The sequence below is a fragment of the Phodopus roborovskii genome, unplaced genomic scaffold (genome assembly GCF_943737965.1).
Source record: "Phodopus roborovskii unplaced genomic scaffold, PHOROB, whole genome shotgun sequence".
Lineage (NCBI taxonomy): Eukaryota > Metazoa > Chordata > Mammalia > Rodentia > Cricetidae > Phodopus > Phodopus roborovskii.
In genome coordinates this window covers 4,694,814-4,715,323 of record NW_026126588.1, presented here as the reverse complement: position 1 = coordinate 4,715,323, position 20,510 = coordinate 4,694,814, and the positions used below count along the sequence as shown (strand labels likewise).

The following is a 20,510-nucleotide window of genomic DNA, read 5'->3' as shown; positions in this document are numbered from 1 at the left end:
GAGGTATAAGCAATCTTCCTGGTGATTCCTTTCGAAATTGCACAGATGGGTAAAGCATGGGACAAATAGAATCAAAGCTACCTCCCCAATGACAGGTTGGCCAGGGACTTGCTCTGCTTACCTCCTCCATATTATACTACATTTTTTTTTTGTGTCTGCCTTCCCACCACAAGCACCTTTCTAAGGAATCCTAACTGGAAAGGAATATCTAAGTACAGAGATGAATGGGGTAAAGGAAATAGACATAAATATAAGGTGTTCCTAGAAGTCCTTGGGAGGACTCTGACACCATCGCTCGCATCTCGAGAGTGGATTGGGTTAAAAAATAAAGCTAACAAGCAGGAATTGACTAACCTTTACCTCTTATCCCCATTCTGTAGACAAGGAAACTGAAACTCAGAGAGGGTGGGTGGCCATATCCCAGGTCTCAAAGTCATTGGATCCCAGTTCACTGTCCTTTTCATTATGCTATAAGGTGCTCTGTCTGCTGGAAAAAAAAAAATAGCGAGTCATAAAGTAGTATTTTATGGTTTTATTATTATATTCTTCAGCTAGCTGCAATCACCACACCTCCACACACACCATCTCTCTCTGGAATTCTGGCAGTTTCTGAACATGTTTTCACTTTCATTTTGTATTTTAAGAACCTCTAAAGACAATGCTGCATTTATTTATTTATTTTTTATTTTACATGTCAATCCCAGTTCCCTCTCCCTCCCTCCTCTTACCCTCTCAGCCCCCTCACATGCACCCTGACCACCCTCCCCTCCCTCCCCCCACCCCAATTCCACATGTAGTGAAATGCCATCCAGGTGGAGGCAAGTAAATCTGTCAAGTCATTTGAAGCAGGGACTAGGACTTCTCTCCTGTTTCTAAGTTAAGGCAGTATCCCTCCATGGGGGATGTGTCCGTAAGATCCTTTTATGCACCAGGAATACATCCTGGTTCTACTGTCTGAGGTCCCTTAGCCTGCTCAGTCCTTCTGGCTGAGACCCATATTCAGGGGGGCCTGAGTCAGTCCCATGCTGGTTTCCCAGCTATCATTCTAGTGGCCGTTAGCTCCTCCTTGTTCAGGTCAGCTGTCTCTATTTGTTTCTGCAACCTAGTCTTGTCCTCTCCCTCTGCATCTGAATTCTAGTTTGACTCAGTGTTTAGTTGTGGGTGTTTGCTTCTGTTTCCAACAGGTACTAGATGAGGGCTCCATGATGGTGGATAAGTTAGTTGTTGATCTCATAATCAGGGAAGGGCATTTATGGTAGCCTTTCCACGGTTGCTCAAATTGTTAGTTGGCAGCAGTCTAGTAGGTCTCTAGACCTTTCTTTAGGTTCAGTTTTCTCTTCAAACCAATAATGGCTCCCTCTTTTATGTTCATTCTCTCTCTCTGTCTCTCTCTCTGTCTCTCTCTCTCTCTCTCTCTCTCTCTCTCTCTCTCTCTCTCTCTCCTGTCTTCTATTCCTACCCTGACTCAATCTTCCTTTTTATGAGAAGTTGGGACTTTATGCATATTACTTTCAATGAGCAGGATGTGGTCCTTTTTTTTTTTTTTAAGTACATCTCTGTGCTGTTGACTCCTGCTCATCTGGTAATAGCCCCCAGGGGTCCGATTTATCCCAGAGACTTGCTCACACCAAAGTTCTCTCTATGTAAGTTCTACCTGGCTTGGATGTAGATCTGTGAGCCTCAGGAAATGTAAGGCAGTCTGAGCCAAAAAAAAAAAAAAAAAAAAAGTTTGCTGGTCTTTAGGAAAGAAGACTCCAGACATTTCAAGTTTCCAGCCCTGGGGATGCAGTCACTCACGAGGCACAGGCACAGGCACACTTGGTCTCTCCACACCTCTTGTGTCCCCACGTCTCAGCCCTTGTTTTGTTTGTCAGTTTTGCCCTCAGTCAGCCTGGCCTCATGGGGACAAGATGGAGTCACAGTTCTACACTCTGTGCTGTTCTGCACTTCTGTTCTACACTCTCTGTTAGGCCAGCAGAAAGGGGAAATGATCTCAAACACATTCCTGATGCAGGTCTAGAACTGGCCACACCAGCCTCCTGCTCAGTTTTGAAGCTCTTCTGAAACCCTGGGGGGCAATAGTGAGAGGAGATGGTGTGGGAAACCACAGAAGCCCGAGGCCTCGCCAGTTACTGTTCCTTGGAAACTTATCTGTGTGGCCATGCGCATTTGCTTCCTTCCTGTGGAACACTCTACTACCATGATGGATGGGCACCAGTTTCTACTCCATTGTCCTCTGCCTTATTCCTCCCCGTTTCCCACTCTTTTGGGCCGCACCCTTGTTGAGCTACTCTTTGCTTTGCTTTCCATCTTCTCCATTGTTGAGATGTTGGGATCAAACCCAGAGTCTCCGAGTTATTAAATACTGCTCTAGTCACATGCTGGGTCTGTTGGCCACAAGAAACTCAGATGTACCGGGCAGAATGACAGGAGGCAACAGTTAGGTTGTTGGGTTTTTCAGTTGAATGTTACATGTATTTTTCTTGGATCCCTGCCAAGATATACCTGTGAAACAGCTGTATTAAGTTCTTTCCAGCACTAAAGAAAGAATTTGACTATTAAGTGAAAATAATCATCTACTCAGTAAATTCTGCCCCAAAGGTCAAAACTGAAGAGTTTGCTTTTTGCTTGCCTCTGGCTTCTCTGGCTTCCTTTCCTATGGTTGGGTACTTTTAAATCTGTATGCGCCATCCCTGGGTCCTTCATTTTGTATGTCTGTTTGCTTGGTTTTTTTTTTAATTGGTTTTGGTTTTTTTTTTTTAACCCAGTTATTCTCTAGGTATCTCTTCAGCAAAATTCCAGGCTCCTGGAGCCTCTCTATCTACTCCTTCAACAAGGTCAGCCTGCGCTGACTCCATCACTCCCGTAAGCGCGTATAACCTCCAGGTGCATCCAGTTCTGGTTGTTTCGGCTCTGCTGATGTTCTGGGCTTTAATGATGGGATCGCTGGAAAGAGGTTCAGCTCTGCTGTGATAGTTCTTTTCAAATAACTTATCCGTGCTCTCCAAGGCTTGGCTTCCTCGTTTGTGAAATGGGACTAATAACACCCAGTCACTGGGCTATTACAGACATGATGCAAGCTAATAAGGGATCCAGAGCTCTCAGTACATGGCAAAATCTTAGTAAATGCTAACTATCCTTTACATTATGTAACCTTTTTCATGTTTTAGTTCCAATTAGAATTTATAAAAATGCCTTACTATAATGTTCATTTTGCCAGTGGAAGAGCAGGACCCAAATAGAGGGTGAAGCTATGGATAAAAGAAGTTTCAGTCATTCGTTGGTTGGTTGATTCCTTTAATGTTGAGGTGTTGGTCACACCATGGAGGACTGAAATCCCAGGAACTAAAATCCAAAATAAAGCCGGTAGTCCCAAACTCATGCTGATCTCAGCTTCCTGAGGGCCAAATCCGGAGGGTCAGAAGTTCAAGTCCAGCCTTGGCCGAATAATAAGTTGAGATCAGCTGGGATACCCAAGACTCTATCTCCTAAAACCAAAATAACTAACCAATGAATCAATAAATTGTCCCTCCCCTGAGTTGTTCTTCTCAGGCATCTTGCAGAGTGATAAGAAGGATTGTTAGAGAGGTAGGGTCTTGCTGTTGATAAGGCCTACCGAGATGTGACCATTGGTTCCAAAGCCTTTGGTACTGGTCTGTGGAAGGGATGTGGAAACGGGTGGGGATCCAGGCTCAGGAAATTGGAGGATGCTGGAAGTGAAGCTTAGTGACAGATTCTGGCAGGCATTCAGAAAACCAGAGTGCTGACTGGAATGATGGACTACTAAGAAGATTTGAGATTTGAGAAGGGAAGGAAAGGAAAGTTCAGGAAGGCTGGACAAGAGGTCATTCCTGTTACATTGATGCAAAGAAGTTGTCTGCGCTGTGTGTCCTGGGGAAGGATGAGCTCAGAGTAATGGATATATTAGTCCGATGGAGGACATCTCAAGTAGATTGGCGTTCAGGCTGTGGCATGAGTTTCCTGGCTGTGTTTAGTTCTTAGGAATGTTTGTCATGGCACCATGTGCCCAGACATGGAGCTGTAGGATTTAACATTTCTCTTGTGTTTTGGTTTTGTGTGGGTGCCATCTCTCCTCTCTGCTACCCCCACTGTTCACTTTTAGAAGGGGACGTTTACTCTGCCAACATATGTTGGTGAATGTGTACTCTTTTTAGCGTTTTTATCTTTATCAGGACTTACAGCCAAGAGCTACTTTCCTCTCTGTCTTGTTTTGCTTTCTGTTTCAGGGGTCTGGTTTTGCATTTCTCAAGTTAATGGTGTGATGAAATTTGGGACAAAGGGTGCATGGAAAGGAGGGCATGAAAACAAAATGATAGCTTCATAGATATTTTGTGGTGTGTGTGTGTGTGAAGTGAATGTGTGTATACTCACAGGTCAGCTTTGGTGCTGTTTCTCAAGAATCTTCTGCCTTGGGTAATTTTTGTTTATTGCTGCTTAAGCAAGGCTGGACAGCCTGCAAGTCCCCTGGTTCCACCTTCTGAGTGTGGGGATTCCAAACACATGGCACCAATCCTGGCCTTATAAAATGTCACATGTGTTACAGACACCAAGCTCAGGAAGTTGTGATTGCATGGCAAGCATGTTACTGACTGAATTGTCTTCCTAGCCCTGGCTTTATAGAAATTATTTAAGAACTTTGATCATTTTTAACCTTACACAGAGAACATTCATTTTGGGGGCATGCAGCTCTGCATATTTTAACACATACAGAAATGTTTGTAACCACCAAGACAGACAGGATATTGGTTTTAGCAACAGAGAAAACTCCCGACATCTCTTTGCAATCAAACCTTCCCCCAACCAACCGCTGCCTGCCGCTCATCTCTCCAAGTCTACATTTTTCTTCTCTAGAATGTCATGCAAACTAAGCTGTACAATGTGTAACTTTTTTGAGACCAGCCTTCTGTAGCATTGTACTGCTACAGCTAAGATTTATGCATGAGCACACCTCTTAGAAGCTCTTTTTTTTTTTTTTTAAATGACCAAACGGTGCGCCATTGTTTGTGTGTATTACAATTGGTTGATTCATTTAGCCATTGTTTCCAGTTTGGGATCATTATAAATAATACTGTGTTAACAGTCATGTTCAACATTTTAGCTCAGCAGCAACTTCTTTTCTCTACCATGCCCAGGAAGTGGTAAGACCCAGAAAGCACAGGCTTGACATCACACTAAGTTTCTAAAGTGTTCTGCAGAAAGGTTCTAGAAGTTGAGAATTGTAGCTGTAGGCTTTTCAAAAGTGCAGACATCAGCCTTTCTAATAGGCACATTACAGCATCTCTCATTTAACCTGTATCCCCATGAAAGAGCACTAAGCATATTTTCATGTTTAGGTCTTTGGTAAAATGTCTTTTTATATCCTTTACCTATTATATTTTTAAACATGGGTTGTTCACGTTGTCTTTGAGCTGTGAAAATTCCTTACACATACTGAAGAGTCTTTTGATTCCCCCCTTCCTTTCTGAATGAGAATTATAGGATTGGCATTATTCTGTCTTAAATGTGTGGTAGAATCTGTTAATGAAATGCCTGGGGTTTCCAGATTTTTTTACTGTTGCCTTGTTGAAGGGTTCTCCAGTATATTAAAACCATGCAATAGACAGAGGGCCTGTCAGACGCCCCACATTCTCTTAAGTGAGTTTGTTAGTTTGTGTCTCTCAAGATCGCATATATTTTGTGGAAGTGGTAAAAGTGATGTACATAATTTATAAACAGGTTCCTCCTGCATCTCTGTATTCTCACACCTATGGAGTTGAAGCTGATGGCCCCATCTTTCACATCTGATTTTAGTAGCACAGCTTCTCTCTTTTTCTTGGTAAAATCTAGATGAGTGTGAATTATCAGCTTTGTGGATTTCTTTTTCTCTTTTATAAAATCTTATTTAAAAAAAATCACGTCCTACTATTTCTTTCTTTGTCTTTTTAATCAGTTCTGATCTTACACTTATTTTTTTTTATCCTTTAATTGCAGTTAGCTGTTCCTCTTCTAGTTTTTGAGGTTGATGCTCAGATTACTGATTTGACTCCGTTATTCTTTCCTATCATATCCCTTTCCCTCCAGTGAGTGTGACAGCTGCACCCTACAAATTTCAATGTTCTGCATTATGTTCATTTCAACCCAATTCAAGTCATTTCCCAATCACCCTCAAGCTTTCTCTGATGGTCAATGAATTTCTTTTATTATGTTGCTTAATTTGCAAATATTTGTTTATTTGGAGGGGGTATGCTTTTCTGACATCAATTTAATTGACTCTATTGTGTTCATAAGGCATGCTTTCATTTTAAATTTGAATTTATTCTGTGACTAGAATATGGTCCTTTGGTGAAGATTTCTTGGGAACTTGAGAGTAATGTGTATTCTGGTGACTGTGGTCCAGGATAGTCCACACATGTTAACCATGTAAAGTTAACACATATTAACTTTATAATGTTGTCTCTATGTGCCTTCATGGAGGTATTGGATGCTGTTTTTCTTGAGCTGACAGTTAATAAGAGGGAGGCTTGAAATTTCTGACTGCAAGTGTGTTCTTGTCACTTTCTGTTTTGGGGTCCAACACACACACACATATATTTATTCCCGGCTGGCCTTGAACTTGCTATGTAGTTAGAGCTGGCCTTGAATTCCTGACTTTGCTGCCTCAGCCTCCCCAATGTTATTATTGCACATATGTACTACTATGATTCCCAAATGCATGCATGTATGTTCCACTATGCCTGATCTGGGTTGTTCTGGTTTTGAAACTTCTTTGTGAGATAACTCCCATTGTGAAGTAATATGTCCATTATCTCTGACAAGTTCTTTGCTTTCTAGTCTATCTTGGTTCACAGTAACAGAGACTCTGGCCTTCTTTTTCTCAGTGTCTGCATGGTATAGTTAGATTCCCCATATTTGTACTTTTAACTCAGTGCCACTCTGCTTGAAGTGGACTCTATAACCATATATAATTGAGACTTTATTTAGCATTGTAATTTTCTTTAATCCAACTATTTCTATCCTTTAATTATTGTGAGTAGACATCTACGTTTACTTCATGTAGTTCTGGATATAGGTATGTAAATTCCTATGAGTTTCTATCTGATTTATGTTATATGTATGAATGCATATCACACAGATGCCTGGGAGTTATGGATATTTGTGAGTCATCATGTATGTATTGGGAATAAAACTCAGGTCCCCTGCTAGAGCAACAAGTACTCTAAATCTTCAAGCTATTTCTCTGGCTTCTCTATCTGAATTTTTAAAGGTTTATTTTAAAATATGTGTACATATGTTGGTGGGTGTTGTGCACGTGTGTGCAGGTGCTCCAGAGGCCAGAGGCATCAGAGCCACTGGAGCTGGAGTTACAGTAAGTTGTGAGTCACAGGATGTGGGCCGTGAAAGTTGAATGCTGATCCACTAGAAGAACAGTACACACAGTCTTAACTGCTGAGCCATCTCTCCAACCCTATCTGCTTTTCTACTATACCTCTTTGTATAAAATATAGGTCTTTATTTGGGAGTTACAGTAGGACTACCAAGCTTTTCTTATATACATGGCAAACAATCTAGCATTTCAATTGAATTGCACTGTACAATCACACACACAATTTCCTTTAATGTTTGTTCTTTATGTTGCATTTGTCATACTAATGAATTTAAATATGTCAACCTCTGTTGTATTTATTTTTTTCTTCAACAGTCATGCAAGAGAATACAGGTATTATACAGAGCCACACATCAGTGTTTCCTGGGCCATGGTAATCTCCTCTCTCCGGTTCCAATTTTAGCCTGTGTGCTGGCAAAGTGAACACTAAAAGCATTTTTGCAGTTCTTTCCTGATAAAGACTAATCTAAAATTTGTGCTGAGTTTATAATGCTGTGGGCTAAAATACAAAGTAAAATGTTTTCTGCTGGTCACAGCTACTCTTGATGCTAAGCAATTACACTTTGTCAGTGTTGGGTAAAGCAGGCTTTCTTTGGGGCCAGCAACCAGCTCCTAAATCATGACATGAGATTGAATATTAGTTGTGAATGCTCAACCTTATCTTATGCTTGTCCCACTAGCTCTCATAACTTTATTTAACCTGTTTCTCTTTATCTGCATTTTGCCTCCTTCTTTTTACCTTTCTTTCATTCTGTATGTCCTACTCTGTGTCCATCTGGCTGGTGGTTTTCTTCTCTCGAGAGCCTGGATTCCTCCTCCTACCTATTCTCTATGCCAGTCAGTCATACCTAGTCCTCTATTGCCTAACTATTGGCCATTCAATTTTTTTATTATACCAATCATGTGCCTTAAGCAGGCAAGGTGAAATAGACATACATCTTTACATAGTTAAACAAATGCAGCATAAACAAACATAACACACCTTTTCATAGTTAAAATAATATTCAGCAACATAAGCTAATATAACATATCTTTTCATAGCTAAACCAATATTCCACAACAGTTGGGTGTAAAAATAAAGCCTTTATATCAACCATACTGTGGTGTTAATATTAAAACTATGTGCAAAAGTGGTTGATGGCCAAGCCTGGTGTGGGCTGGAGAGACCATTTGGCAGTTAAGAGTACTTCCTGCTCTTGCAGAAGACCTGGATTTGGTTCCCAGCACCCAAGTCAGGTGGTTTACAATTTCATGTGACTCCAGCTCTAGGGACTCCAACTCTCTTTTCTGACTTCTGTGTATACCTACACTCAAATGGCATATACCAGCAATACACATAAAAAGCAGATAAATATGAAGTTTTATTGTATTTAAAATATGAATTATTTGTAAGGCTCTCCAAATGAGTATTAATTTCTAGAAATTTTAATAAGCAGAAACGTCCTGTTTTCCGATATGTCCAATAAAGAGCTGGCTAGCTGTGCCAGGCTTGAAATTTAGAAAGAAAGATCATTCCACACACTGCTTGAATTCTAGGCAAGAACATGATCTAAAGTCCCCATAAAGGACTTCTTATTAGAAAGGTCTCCCAAGGCTTTTATCTCTATACGTGTGTTTGCACTTGCTATAGCGATACTAGAAACATTCCCCATACTCCAGCGCACAGAAGGTATGAGTCTGCCATACACAGAGAAGCCCAGAGACTCCTCTGTAACCTTGACCCTTCCCTAGACATTGTCATCACTGGTGCAGAGTTTCAGCCGTGCACCAAGTGTCTGCTTGTCTAAAGGCTTAGTGATGCAAGTCTGAAAGCAAGGAGGAGTTGGGAAATTGAACCTCACCCTGATTAAGTGCATGTTGGTCATGGAGGCGCTTTCATCAGTGAGAAGGGGATGCTGGGGCTTAGAGTCTGAACGGTGGCCATAACACATTGTCCCCTTCTCCACCCGCCTCTCACATACGTGTTCAGGGAGTCTTAGCCTTTCCTTCTTCCCATCCCAACTGTGTTAAGAAGTCTCTTTGCATGTTCTCCCAAAGAGCACCTCTGTGCTAGTCTGCTTTTGCTGCCATAACAAAATACCTGAGATAATCTACTTAAAGAGATGAAAGGTTTGGGAGGTTCAATAGCCCATGATCAATTGGCTTAGGACCTCTGGTATTACTCTGCACAATGGCAGGAGCTTGTGTGGAATGAAGCGTTTGCCTCATAGATAAGGACTAGCACGCTTCCTTAATTCCTGTGATAGTTTGGATGAGAATGGCTCCCATAGGCTCATATGTTTAAATGCTTGGCCCCCAACTGGTAGAATTGTTTTGGGAAGGATTAAGGGGCGTGACCTTGTGGAGGAGGTGTTGCCTGACCTTGAGGGTGGATTTTGAGGTTGCTGAAGCCCATGCCAGACCCAATCTTGATTCCTCTCTACCTGCAACTCATGGATGAGACGTGAGCTCTTAGCTACTGCTCCTGTATGATGCCTGCCTGCCGCCATGTTCCCAGCCATGATAACATGGACTCACCCTCTAAAACTGCAAGCAAGCCGCTAATTAAGTGCTTTTTAAAATAAGTTGCCTTGGCCCTCGTCTCTCCTGACATTAACAGAAAAGTAATTAAGACAATGCCTTTGACAGCGTGGCCCCAGTGACCCAGCTGCCTTCTGCTACTGGATCCCACCTCTTAAAGGTTGGAGCCAAATATTTAGGACATGGACTACCGGGAGACAGTTCAGATCCAAACTCAGACCCAAACCCTCGTCTGCCTCGTTTGTGTGACAACCGTGAGGTTGTCCTTCTGTGACTACTTCACTGAAGAGGATTTTCATTTGCATTGGTTAGGGCTAGATCTTCACTTCCCTCAGTTTAGTGTGCATTGTGTGAGAAAGGCAGTTGGCTGAGTGGTTGAGGGTGAAATATCAGCTCATCTGTATTCAAGTTCTGACTCTCCCATTTCCTAGATTGATAACTAAAGTCAAGCATCTTAAGTCCACCATACGTCGGTTTCTCTGTGTATAAAATCAGGCTAATAATACCACTTGTAAAGATGAAGACATCCAATATCTTCCTTGTTTGCTCTCTATCTTATATTGAGGCAAGGTCTTTCACCTGAACCAGAGTCTGCTCATCCAGTTTGTTAATCTCTTCCTCCAGAGCACTGAGAACAGAGACAGGACACCAAGCCTTCCCAACAGTTACCTAGCTGCTGCGGAGCCCAGCTCAAGGCCTCCAGCTTCCCTGGCAAGAGCTTTGCACACTGAGCATCCCCAGCCCTGCAACTATTTTAAAAAATAATTTAGTGTTATTACTTTTTTAAAACTTTATATGCATTTGTGTTGTGCCTGTGTGTTTCTCTGTGTGAGGGTGTGGAGTCCCCTGGAACTGGCGTTGTAGGCAGTTGTGAGCTGCCATGTGGGTGGTGGGAATTGAACCTGGGTCTGGAGAGATGGCTCTGCAACTCCTTTTAAAAAGAAACAAAAGGTAGGGATAGATATTTTAGGAAACAACTGCATACCTATAATTCAGCAACCCCTACCCAACCTTATAGATCCAGGGGAATTATGTTCATTGTTGTTATGGTTGAAAGAAACCAGTGTCACTAACCCCAGCCTACTAACCCTAACTCTCACCTTAGATTGTTTCAAGTCTGAGTAATGGTTACTCTGGCCAGGAAGAAGTGGGGAGGGGGGGGTACAGGCGGGAAGGAGCAAGAACTTGTGGTGGTGTCACTAACATTTTGTTCCTTCATCTGGTGTTGGGTAGCCGACGGTGAAATTACATTGAGCTATAAACACAGGATGGGAACATTTCCCTCTCTGACTGGGACTGGTAGCCTGTAACCAGCAACTGAAAGGTTAGAAGCAGGAGGATGAGGAAGTCAAGGCCAGTGTCAGTTACAGAGTGAGTTCAAGGCAGCCTGGGCTGCATGCGAGTGTGTGTGTGTGTGTGTGTGTGTGTGTGTGTGTGTGTGTGTGTGTGTGTGTGTAAGGGAAACAGGGAGGGGGAAGGAGGGGGAGAGAAATAATAAGAACAGAAAGCAGAGAAAAATGAACGAAGCAAAGGGAAGGGAGGGACATCAAGTTGAACGCCGCAGATCCCTGGCTCGGTGCACCTGACCCTGTGGGCTCACCCCTCTGCCTCTCAGGCTGGTGCTCCACCCCTTCTCTGTTTGCTCAGTGCAAAGATGGCACATGCTGCGAGTTCAGGATCTTTCCTTTTCTCCAGGACACTCCACTCCGGCCACCTTGAAAGCGCATACTTTTGGTTGTAGAGCAAGTTGGGCTAGCTGGACTGCTTTATTGAAAAAAATAAAAATATATAGATTTAAAAACCTCGAAAGCCATGGACTCTCTACCACTACCTCTCCCTCTGTCCTCCACTCCCTCTCAGCCTCTCATTACCCCCTGCAGGACGTCCTCTTGACCTTTGGGGACTGCCTTAGCCAGCGGGTTTTGGGGGGTGACCCGGCCCAGCTGATGCCAAGCTCCCACGGTGTCGCGCCCCCCCTCCAAGTCCCCGCCCGAATTGACCCCGCCCCGCGGCCGTGGTCTATTTTGGTCGCACCGGCGGCGGCGCGCGGGATCGCTGACAGTCACGGATCCTGTGACACCTCCCAGCAGCCAGGCACTTGTTGCTCTGGGACCTGTTGTCAATCCCTTAGCTGGCTTTTTCCCTTAGCCCCCTGCTGGCTCCTGAAGTCGGTTCTTTCTGAGTGACACCTGGGACGCTGATCTCTCAGACATCGCTGTTTTTGCTTGGAGAAATTGGAAGTCTTTAAAAAAAAAAAAAAAAAAAAGAATTAAGCACCTCACAGTAGAGAGGCCCCCACCGAGAGCCTGAAGCGCTGCAGAGGTGGCTCCGCTCCGGCCCGGGACCGCGGCCCGAAGTGCCGACGGCAGGATGGACTCAGCGACAGCTAATGGGGACGATAGGGACCCAGAGATCGAGCTCTTCGTGAAGGTAGGTCGGCATCCGGGGACCTCTCTCCGTGCTGGCCCTGGCGGGATCTCAAGTGTCAGGGCGCAGATCCCTCTGGGATTCGGGTCACTCCCTAGGGAGCTCAGCCCAGAGCCCTGCCCTCATGATTCTGCAGGTGGCCTTTCTGCAAGGGGCTCCTCCAGGGAGTGTGGAGTGAGCCTCAACCTGGCAGGTGGCTGTCTTCTTGGAGAGTTGACCCGCAGTCTGTCAAAGACTGTAAAACAGGTTACCTACCACCTTGGATATTGAGCTCCATGGGACGCAGTGATCTTGGCTGATCTTGAAGGATGTCTCCAGGTATAGGGACAGGAGAACCTGGCTGGACCAGCAAACTTTTCTTCTACAGAAGAGGAAGGAGGAGGGATGGGAGAGGGCGAGAAGGAAGCGCATTGATAAAAAATGATCTTTGGCAAAACAAAAATATCATTTCCTAGTACCCCTCCTCTTTCATTCAGAGGGACTAAAATAAAAGTGAAGGTCACAAAGCTATTTTCTTGCTTTGTGGCTTGAAGAGGAGAAAACCAACACCCCAGTTCCCTGTTGCTATTGTCTTTGTCATTGTGATTCTGCGGGAGCAGTTGGCATCCCCTGGTTAGAGTCAAGGCTGCTAAGCTGCCCCCTCCTGCAGAACCAAATTAAGCCCTCTGTTTCTTGGGCGCTAGGTGGGCAGGAGCAAAAAAGCTGGAGAAGGACTGACCGAGGCCGGGTCACGGGGCGTAGGCAGAAACATTTGATCAGCCCTCCTTGGGGACACTGCAGAAGCAGAAACCTGGAAATCTGAGGCGGGCGCAAAGCAGCCTCTGGGCGAACAGGAGTCTCTAGGACGTGGGATGGGGGGAGCTCTGCCGCCTGATTACCTAGAGGATTCACAAAGGGGGACAAAATCTAGTGAAGTTTTCCTAGAATAGAGTGCTGAGTGCTAAGGAGACACTTGGTGTTTAAAGGCTGTGCATATAACCTGGAAGCCGAGAGGTGTTACTTTGCTCAAACCACCCAATTTCAAGCCAGTTGAACAGACTTCTGCAGAAAGGTTTAGGTTTGTGTAAACCTGAACAACAATCTTTTCTTCTTTGACACATTTAAAACACACACACACACACACACACACACACACACACACACACACTATTCAATACACATACTGAATTTTTAATATGTATGTATATATATATATACATACATACATATATAATGTTACAAATTAACTTTTATGTCTACAAAGTGATCTAAATCCCCTTCAGGCAGTTTTAAGTGTGCTTGGCGACCTGTCATCTCCCAGGGGGGACAGGATGCAGCCACAGGAGCCACATGGATGCCCTGAGCCCAGGTATGCAGGCCTACAGCCAGGAGGGTGAATGGACACAGCTTCCATACAGCTTGCTTAACACAGCCATTCTTGGACTTGCTCAGCTTCCCTGGGAGTGGGAACTTCAAGGTGTCAGGTTCCCTGAGAGAAGTTTCAAACACATTGGTTCTTCTGAGCCAAAGGAGCCCTTTGCCTTTGCCCTGCTACCCGGCGTGGAGACCAATTCTACCTGTCTTTGTAATCTCATGTTGGCAGCATTCAGAGATTTTTGTCTAGTTATATAAAAAACCTTACTCTGCAGCTCGAGTAGCACCCAGAGAATTCTAGAATATCTGTGCTGTCATCTGCTTTTTTTTTTTTTTTTTAAGAGAAGCCATTAGTGAGAGCCACACAGGCCTTGGCGGCTCTCAGACCAGACCAGATTGATGGAAGAGCTGTTTTGGTCTCCGTCCTCATTTTTGAGCTTTGGTTTACTGTTATGGTCACAGAGTATGCACACAAGCTGGGTCAGTCGAGCAGTGGTGGCACACACCTTTAATCCCAGTACTCGGTAGGCAGAGGCAGGCAGATACCTCTGAGTTCAAAGCCACCCTGGTCTACAGAGTTCCAGGACAGCCAGAGCTACAACAGAGAAAACCCTGCCTCAGAAAACAAAAACAGCAGAGTCTGGAGTGGGCTGCTCCTCTGAGCCTCCAATGGTATCATTTTGGCAAAGCAGGTGCCCCATTTGCAGAATTAGACTTTCCTCAATTCTGGTTTCTCTTCTGGATTCACATAGAAAGAATGCCTCTGGGGTCTGGTGTTGGGCAGCAGAGGTGCTTTCTGTAGGGGAGTGGTTCCTCTGAAAGTAACTCACATAGAGGGGGGCCCCATGGGGAGCCACGATGTTGGTCATTCTCAACAGCCCCCCCCAATTCAGCATACCATCAAGTCTGCCATTCCACACTACTACAGTTTCAGAGCTGTTCCCTCCCCATGCACTCCACAGTCATCAGATTTCTACTGCAGTGATGATAGTAGTCATAGCAGTGATAAATGGTAGCATCCTACCATTTACCCGTGGAGCACAGTCAGAGCGATGACCTCATCAGATCCTCACACCCTTATGCATGACGATTATTTCCCTCTTGTGGAAAATGAGGAAAACATTATGACTCATAGGCTCTTGTGATACTTGCAGTCACAGTGCTTGGTGAACTGAGGTCTACTCCCTTTCAGTACCAAAGGGATTTGTGTCCTACCATTGGGTTCAGGGAAGGTGTATGAAATGCTCTGAAATAGGCAATGAAAAGCATGCACACTCAAACTTCAGCTCGGGCACTTCAGACTCCATATATCCCGTCTTTCCGTGAACACCAATCCATAGGTACTTGTACTATTTATCTACTGGCATATCATGTAGCCCAGGCTGGTCTTGAATTCCTTAAGTACCTAAAGATGACCTTGAGCCCCTAATCCTCCTATCTCCATCTCCTGAACACTGAGAACACACCACCATGGTCAATATACTGGGGATTGAATCCATCCAGTATTTCATGCATGTTAGGCAAGCACTCAACCAACTGAGTTTCATCGTCAGCCCTTTATACTTTATTCTGACAAGTTAGGCTCTCGGTGTTACACAAAACCTGCACCCAAGTCATCCCTCTGCCTCTAATGAGCTAGATGACTATGAACAAGTTTCTGAACTTCCATAATCTTCTGTGGCCTCTTCTTTAGTCTGAAGTGTTTAACTAATAGCAATGATGATGCCAATAATAACAGCTCATTGTCCAAACCAAGATACTTGGAGAGTGAAGGGAACCAAATAGATACGATCAGAATTGTGTGGATGTGTGGTGCTCTACTTAGGCAAATGAAGTCACCACCAACTTGCTATAAAAATTCCATGGGAACATACAGGCAAAAGTGCTTCATAAATTGAAGATTGCTACAAGTGGCTTGCCTTCCATTTTCCTGTAAGTTGTTTGGCAGGCAGAGTGTCAGTGGATTTGTGTGTCCTTGATTTCCTTTGGAGAGCCGAGGCCTGGCTCCCTCCTCACTTGCCGGGATATTTTGAGAATGGATGAGATCATAGGTGGACTTTGATCATAAAGGGAGGGTACCAGGTTAGAGAAGGCAATGAATATGGTTTGGTGAAGGAAAGAATAAAGAGCAAGGGAATAAAAACACAAAGCAATTTGAGAGGACAAACACAGGACATTCTGAGCAGGCTAGATCAAGATCTCCCTCCACTCCTAGGCCCACTCTAGGTCCCAGATACAGAGTTACCAAAGAGAAGGGATGATGGTGGACAAGTCCCCTGCAGTCATTTCTAGAGACTGGGAGTATCAGCAAAACTGTGGATCCCCAAATGTGGATACATGGGCAAGTCATTTGGGGAGAGTGAAAGGTCCTTGAGCTAGGACATTCCCCAAGCTGATGACATCAGTCCCCATGGGCAGAGTCCAGAACAGTCTTTCAATGCTACCCTGAGGTGACTCCAGTGTGCAGGCCTTATGGACAGCCAGGGGTAGGTACAGGGCAGTCAGCTTCTATTCTGGCTAAAATAGTGTATGTTAAAATCCTGAATGTCTAGTAAACTGGGGCATGGTCAGAAGGGCTGTGGATAGAACTCAACTCTATGAACATTCACTAATGACCTGGCAGTGATCCTCTCCACAGAGCTCTAGAACAGTCCATGCCTGAATATGGCTAGTCAAATAGCCCTCCACAGCATGTGCTTGTGGTGGGAGAATAAAGCAATCCTCTTATAGGCTGATGGAAAGGACTAGTTGTTTCCTTTGCCGGTGTCCCCAACATCTCTGACAGTGGAGCAGGGCACCAGTCATGAGATATATAATGTGGTCATCGGATTCCAGAACAGGCGGGATGGAGTCTCATGGTGTTCCCCTCACAGTTGTCAGCTGCTGTGTGCTTTCTTTCAGGAAGCTTGCCTATGTATAAGCCATTTCATGAGGTGTGTGTGTGTGTGTGTGTGTGTGTGTGTGTGTGTGTGTGTGTGTGGTGTTGCACATGCCCATGCCCTTGGAGGCCAGGTCAGATATCGGGTGTTCTGCTCTATCACTCTTTGCCTCTCAGTGACCTTGGACTTCAGGTGTTCGTCAGCAAGCCCCAGTAAGGAGATGGCCCTGTTGTCTCCATCTCCATCCTTAGATGCAGTGCTGGGGTTACAAGTGCTGGAGTTTACTCCTGGCTATTTATGTGGGTTCTGGGCATTTGAATTCAGGCCTTCATATTTGTGCAGCAAGCACACTTACATTGAACTGTCTTCTCAGCTGTGTGAGCATGCATGCATGCATGCATGTGTGTGTGTGTGTGGTATGTTCGAATATGCATGCATGTTGGTGCATGTGCACTCATGCACACAAGTCAGTAGAAGTCAGAGATGTCTTCCTTGATCTTTCTCCCCCTTATCTTTTGATAAAGGTTTTTCTGGCTTACTGATTTTCTCAAAATTCCAACTCTGTTTTATTGGTTTGGTATTGTTCTCTTTGTTTCTATTTTATTGATTTCAGCCTCCAATTTGATTATTTCTGGTCTCCTCTTGGGTGTGCTTACTTCCTTTTGTTTTATAGCTTTTAGGTGTGCTCTTAAGTTGCTAGTACAATCTTTCTGATTTTTTTTAAATGTAGGCACTTGGTGCTATGAACTTTCTTAGCACTGCTTTTATTGTGTCCTATGAGTTTGGGTATGGAATTCTAGAAAGTCTTTAATTTCTTTCATATTTATGTCTCCACCCATTTTTCACTCAATAGAGAGTTGTTCATATTCCACGAGTTTGTAAGCTTTCTGCTATTTCTGCTAGGATGCAGGGGTTATTTCAATTTTTTGGTTTTTGTTGGGTTTTTGTATCTATTGAGACTTGCTTTGTGTCTAAGTATGTGATCAGTTTTGGAGAAAGCTTCATGGGGTACTGAGGTGAAGGTATATCTTTTGTGTTTGGATGAAATGTTTTGTAAATATCTTTTAGGTCCATTTGGTTTATAACGTTTGTTATTCTAGTAGTGTATCATCTTTACATAGTTTCTTGAGGTACTGAGAAGAAAGTATATGCTTTGTGTTTGGATGATATGTTCTGAAATATCTATTAGGTCCATTTGGTTTATAACTTCTGTTACTCCAGTATTTCTCTTCTTAGTTTTTGTCTGGTTGACCTGTCCACTAGTGACAGTGGGGTACCACTATCAATCTGTCAAGGTCAATATGTGATTTAAGCTGTAGTGGTGTCTCTTTTACAAACTTGGGTATCCTTGTGTTTGGGGCACAGATGTTAAGAACTGAAATGCCATTTTGGTGGATTTATAGTAGTCTTGCCTTATAGTAGTCTCTTAGAGTTTGTAGAACATTTGTCGAGGCTTCTCTGGCATTTAGAGTCTCCATTGAGAAGTCAAGTGTAATTCCAATAGGTCTGTATTTATGTGGTACTTGGTCTTTTCCCCTTGTAGCTTTCAATATTTTTTATTTTTTCTGTTTGTTTAGTGTTTTGATTGTGATCTGGTGAGGGACTTTCCTCTGTGGTCCAATCTATTTGGTGTTTTGTATGCTTCTTGTACATTTATAGGCATTTCTTTCTTTAGGCTAGGAAACTTTTCTTCTATGATTTTGTTGAATATATTTTCTGGTCCTTCTCCATCCTCTATTCCTATTATTCTTAGGTTTGGTCTTGTCATAGTGTCCCAGGTTTCCTGGATGCTTTGTGTCAGGAATGTTTTACATTTACCATTTTCTTTGACTGATTTATCCATTCCTTCTACCATATATTCAATGTCTGAGATTCTCTCTTCCATCTCTTGCATTCTGTTGGTGAAGCTTGCCTCTGTAGTTCTTATTTCAATTTCTAAATTTTTCATTTTCAGAATTCCCTCAGCTCATGTTTCTTTATTGCTTCTATTTCCACTTTCATGTCTTGAACAATTTTGTCCATTTTCTTAAGCTCTTTGTGTTTTCCTGGATTTCTTTAAGGGACTTATTCATTTCCTCTTTAATGTCCTCTATCATCTTTACATAGTTGATTTTAAGGTCTTTTCCTAGTGGTTCAGTTCTGTTGGAATACTCAGTGCCTGCTGTGGTAGGATAGCTGGGCTCTAGTGGAGACATATTTTACTGGCTGTTGTTGATTGTGTTTTTATGCTGGCATTTAGGTATCTGGGTCAGATGTATAAGTGCTAATTTCATGGTTTGTCTTTGTTTTGTTTTGTTCATTGGTTTCTGTTTCTTCTCTGGAATTTTCAGAGAGTCTGATGGCTGTATATTGTCTGTTTTACTGGCCTGCTCAGATGATGTGTTCACAGGGAGTGCCTGCTGGTGTTGGAGGCTGGGATACAGTGATGAGCGGACTAAGGAAGGCTAGTAGGGGATGATGTGTGGGATCCACAGGAGATGTAGGATGGAGGGAAGAGAAGCTGCAGCTGGTGATTGCAGCTCTGGGGACAAGACTGAGGGATTGGGTTTACAGGAACAGAGAGAGGGAGGAGAAGGCCTGTGGGTAGCCTACCTGGCTTTCTGGAGGCATCATGATCTAGTCTCAATATCCCAATACTTAGCATCTATGTGTACCATCACGGCTTCCTTTTCAGCTACTCAAAGGTTGAGTGGTGTCCGTCTCAGATGCTATGACATGGGGCGGGGTGACCATGGCTCTACAGGGGCAGAAATGTAGTTCCAGTGGCATCAGCTTCTGCCTTCCTACTGATTTGTACTCTCACTTTGGGTGTCTGCTGGCTCTCTCCAAATGGTTCAGAGTCTATGGAGTTAGACAAGAGTCAAGTTGAAAGCTTTTTATTTTTGCTTCCCTTTGAGAGGCCCGGTGCTAAGCCTACTATAGTAGAAAAATGACTTTCTAGCTGCATGGGCTGTGGTATATTGTTTGACATCATAGGACATAGTTTTCCTCCTCATCCCTTCTTTCTTTTCTTTTCTTTTCTTTTCTTTTCCTTCCTTCCTTTTTTCCTTCCTCCCTTCCAACTAGTACAGTGGTAATTACAGCAGTACATATTTGATAGGTGTGATCTGTTATTTGAATTTGGGACCTCCTCTGAAGACCATGTGTAAGACAACCAGTGAAGACAATGCCTTTAAACCCCCTTCCCCTGGATGGTACAGGAAGTCATAGCTTAATCTCACTCCCCCCCCCACCCCCTTGTCTCGTTAATGGAACTGTGACATAGGCCCTTGGGGCAGCTATCCTGGATCCTAGCCCTCTGACTGGGCTGATGTTTCACCAACCAGAGGCATTGCCTAAAGGGTGTGGTTGGTGTCACCACAGTGCACTCATCATTAATTCTGGAAGTTGATTCTTCCTGCCAGTTGCTCCATCATCCAATGCACTTTCCACACAGCTGTTTCCTGAGAGGATAGGGTTTCAGGGCTCTTCCTTTTCCTGTCTCTAGCTCTGGGAAGAATCTCCCAGACTCACCTGAGAGAACTGTGTGTGACTTTTCCCTTGGGTAAGAAGACGACCTTGGAGTCCAGGCCCTTTGCATTTGGAGGTCCCTGGCTTCCTCTTCAGATTTCCCCACTCCGTCACAATGTCTCCCAAGCCCTGCCCAGGTGTAGAGGCTCTTGGAGGAAGCTCAAGCACAGATGAGCTTCCCAGAGGTGTGGGTGTGCAAAGGTCTCTCACCATCCAGGAATTCAGAAGGAGTCTGCTCTACAGACTGAAGAAACATCTCTGCCAGCCTCTGGGAACGTTAGAAATGTATGCATTTCCTTGAAAGACATTTTGAGTTCCAAGATGTGAAGTTATTTAAGGACAAATCAGAATGTTCTATCAGAACTGAGAGGAACCCTTCGTTTAAAAAAGAAAGGGGCTCCAGGCTGTAGAAGTACAGTGCTGCAGGCACAGGAAAA

The 20,510-nt window shown here is 43.9% G+C and overlaps 1 protein-coding gene across 2 annotated transcripts in view; it reads left to right on the top strand.

Annotated features, from left to right (window-relative positions):
* The window catches only part of Clic5 (chloride intracellular channel 5), a 133,777-nt gene that overhangs the window by 37,968 nt on the left and 75,299 nt on the right, over positions 1-20,510 (top strand). The window contains exon 1 of one of the 2 annotated variants that reach the window (XM_051204255.1): positions 11,939-12,334. The exons of the other annotated variant lie outside the window; for it this stretch is intronic. Within the exon in view, the coding sequence (XP_051060212.1) occupies positions 12,275-12,334 (60 nt within the window). The 5' untranslated portion in view covers positions 11,939-12,274. Of the gene's footprint in view, positions 1-11,938; positions 12,335-20,510 lie in introns of those variants that run through there. 2 annotated transcript variants of the gene reach the window in all.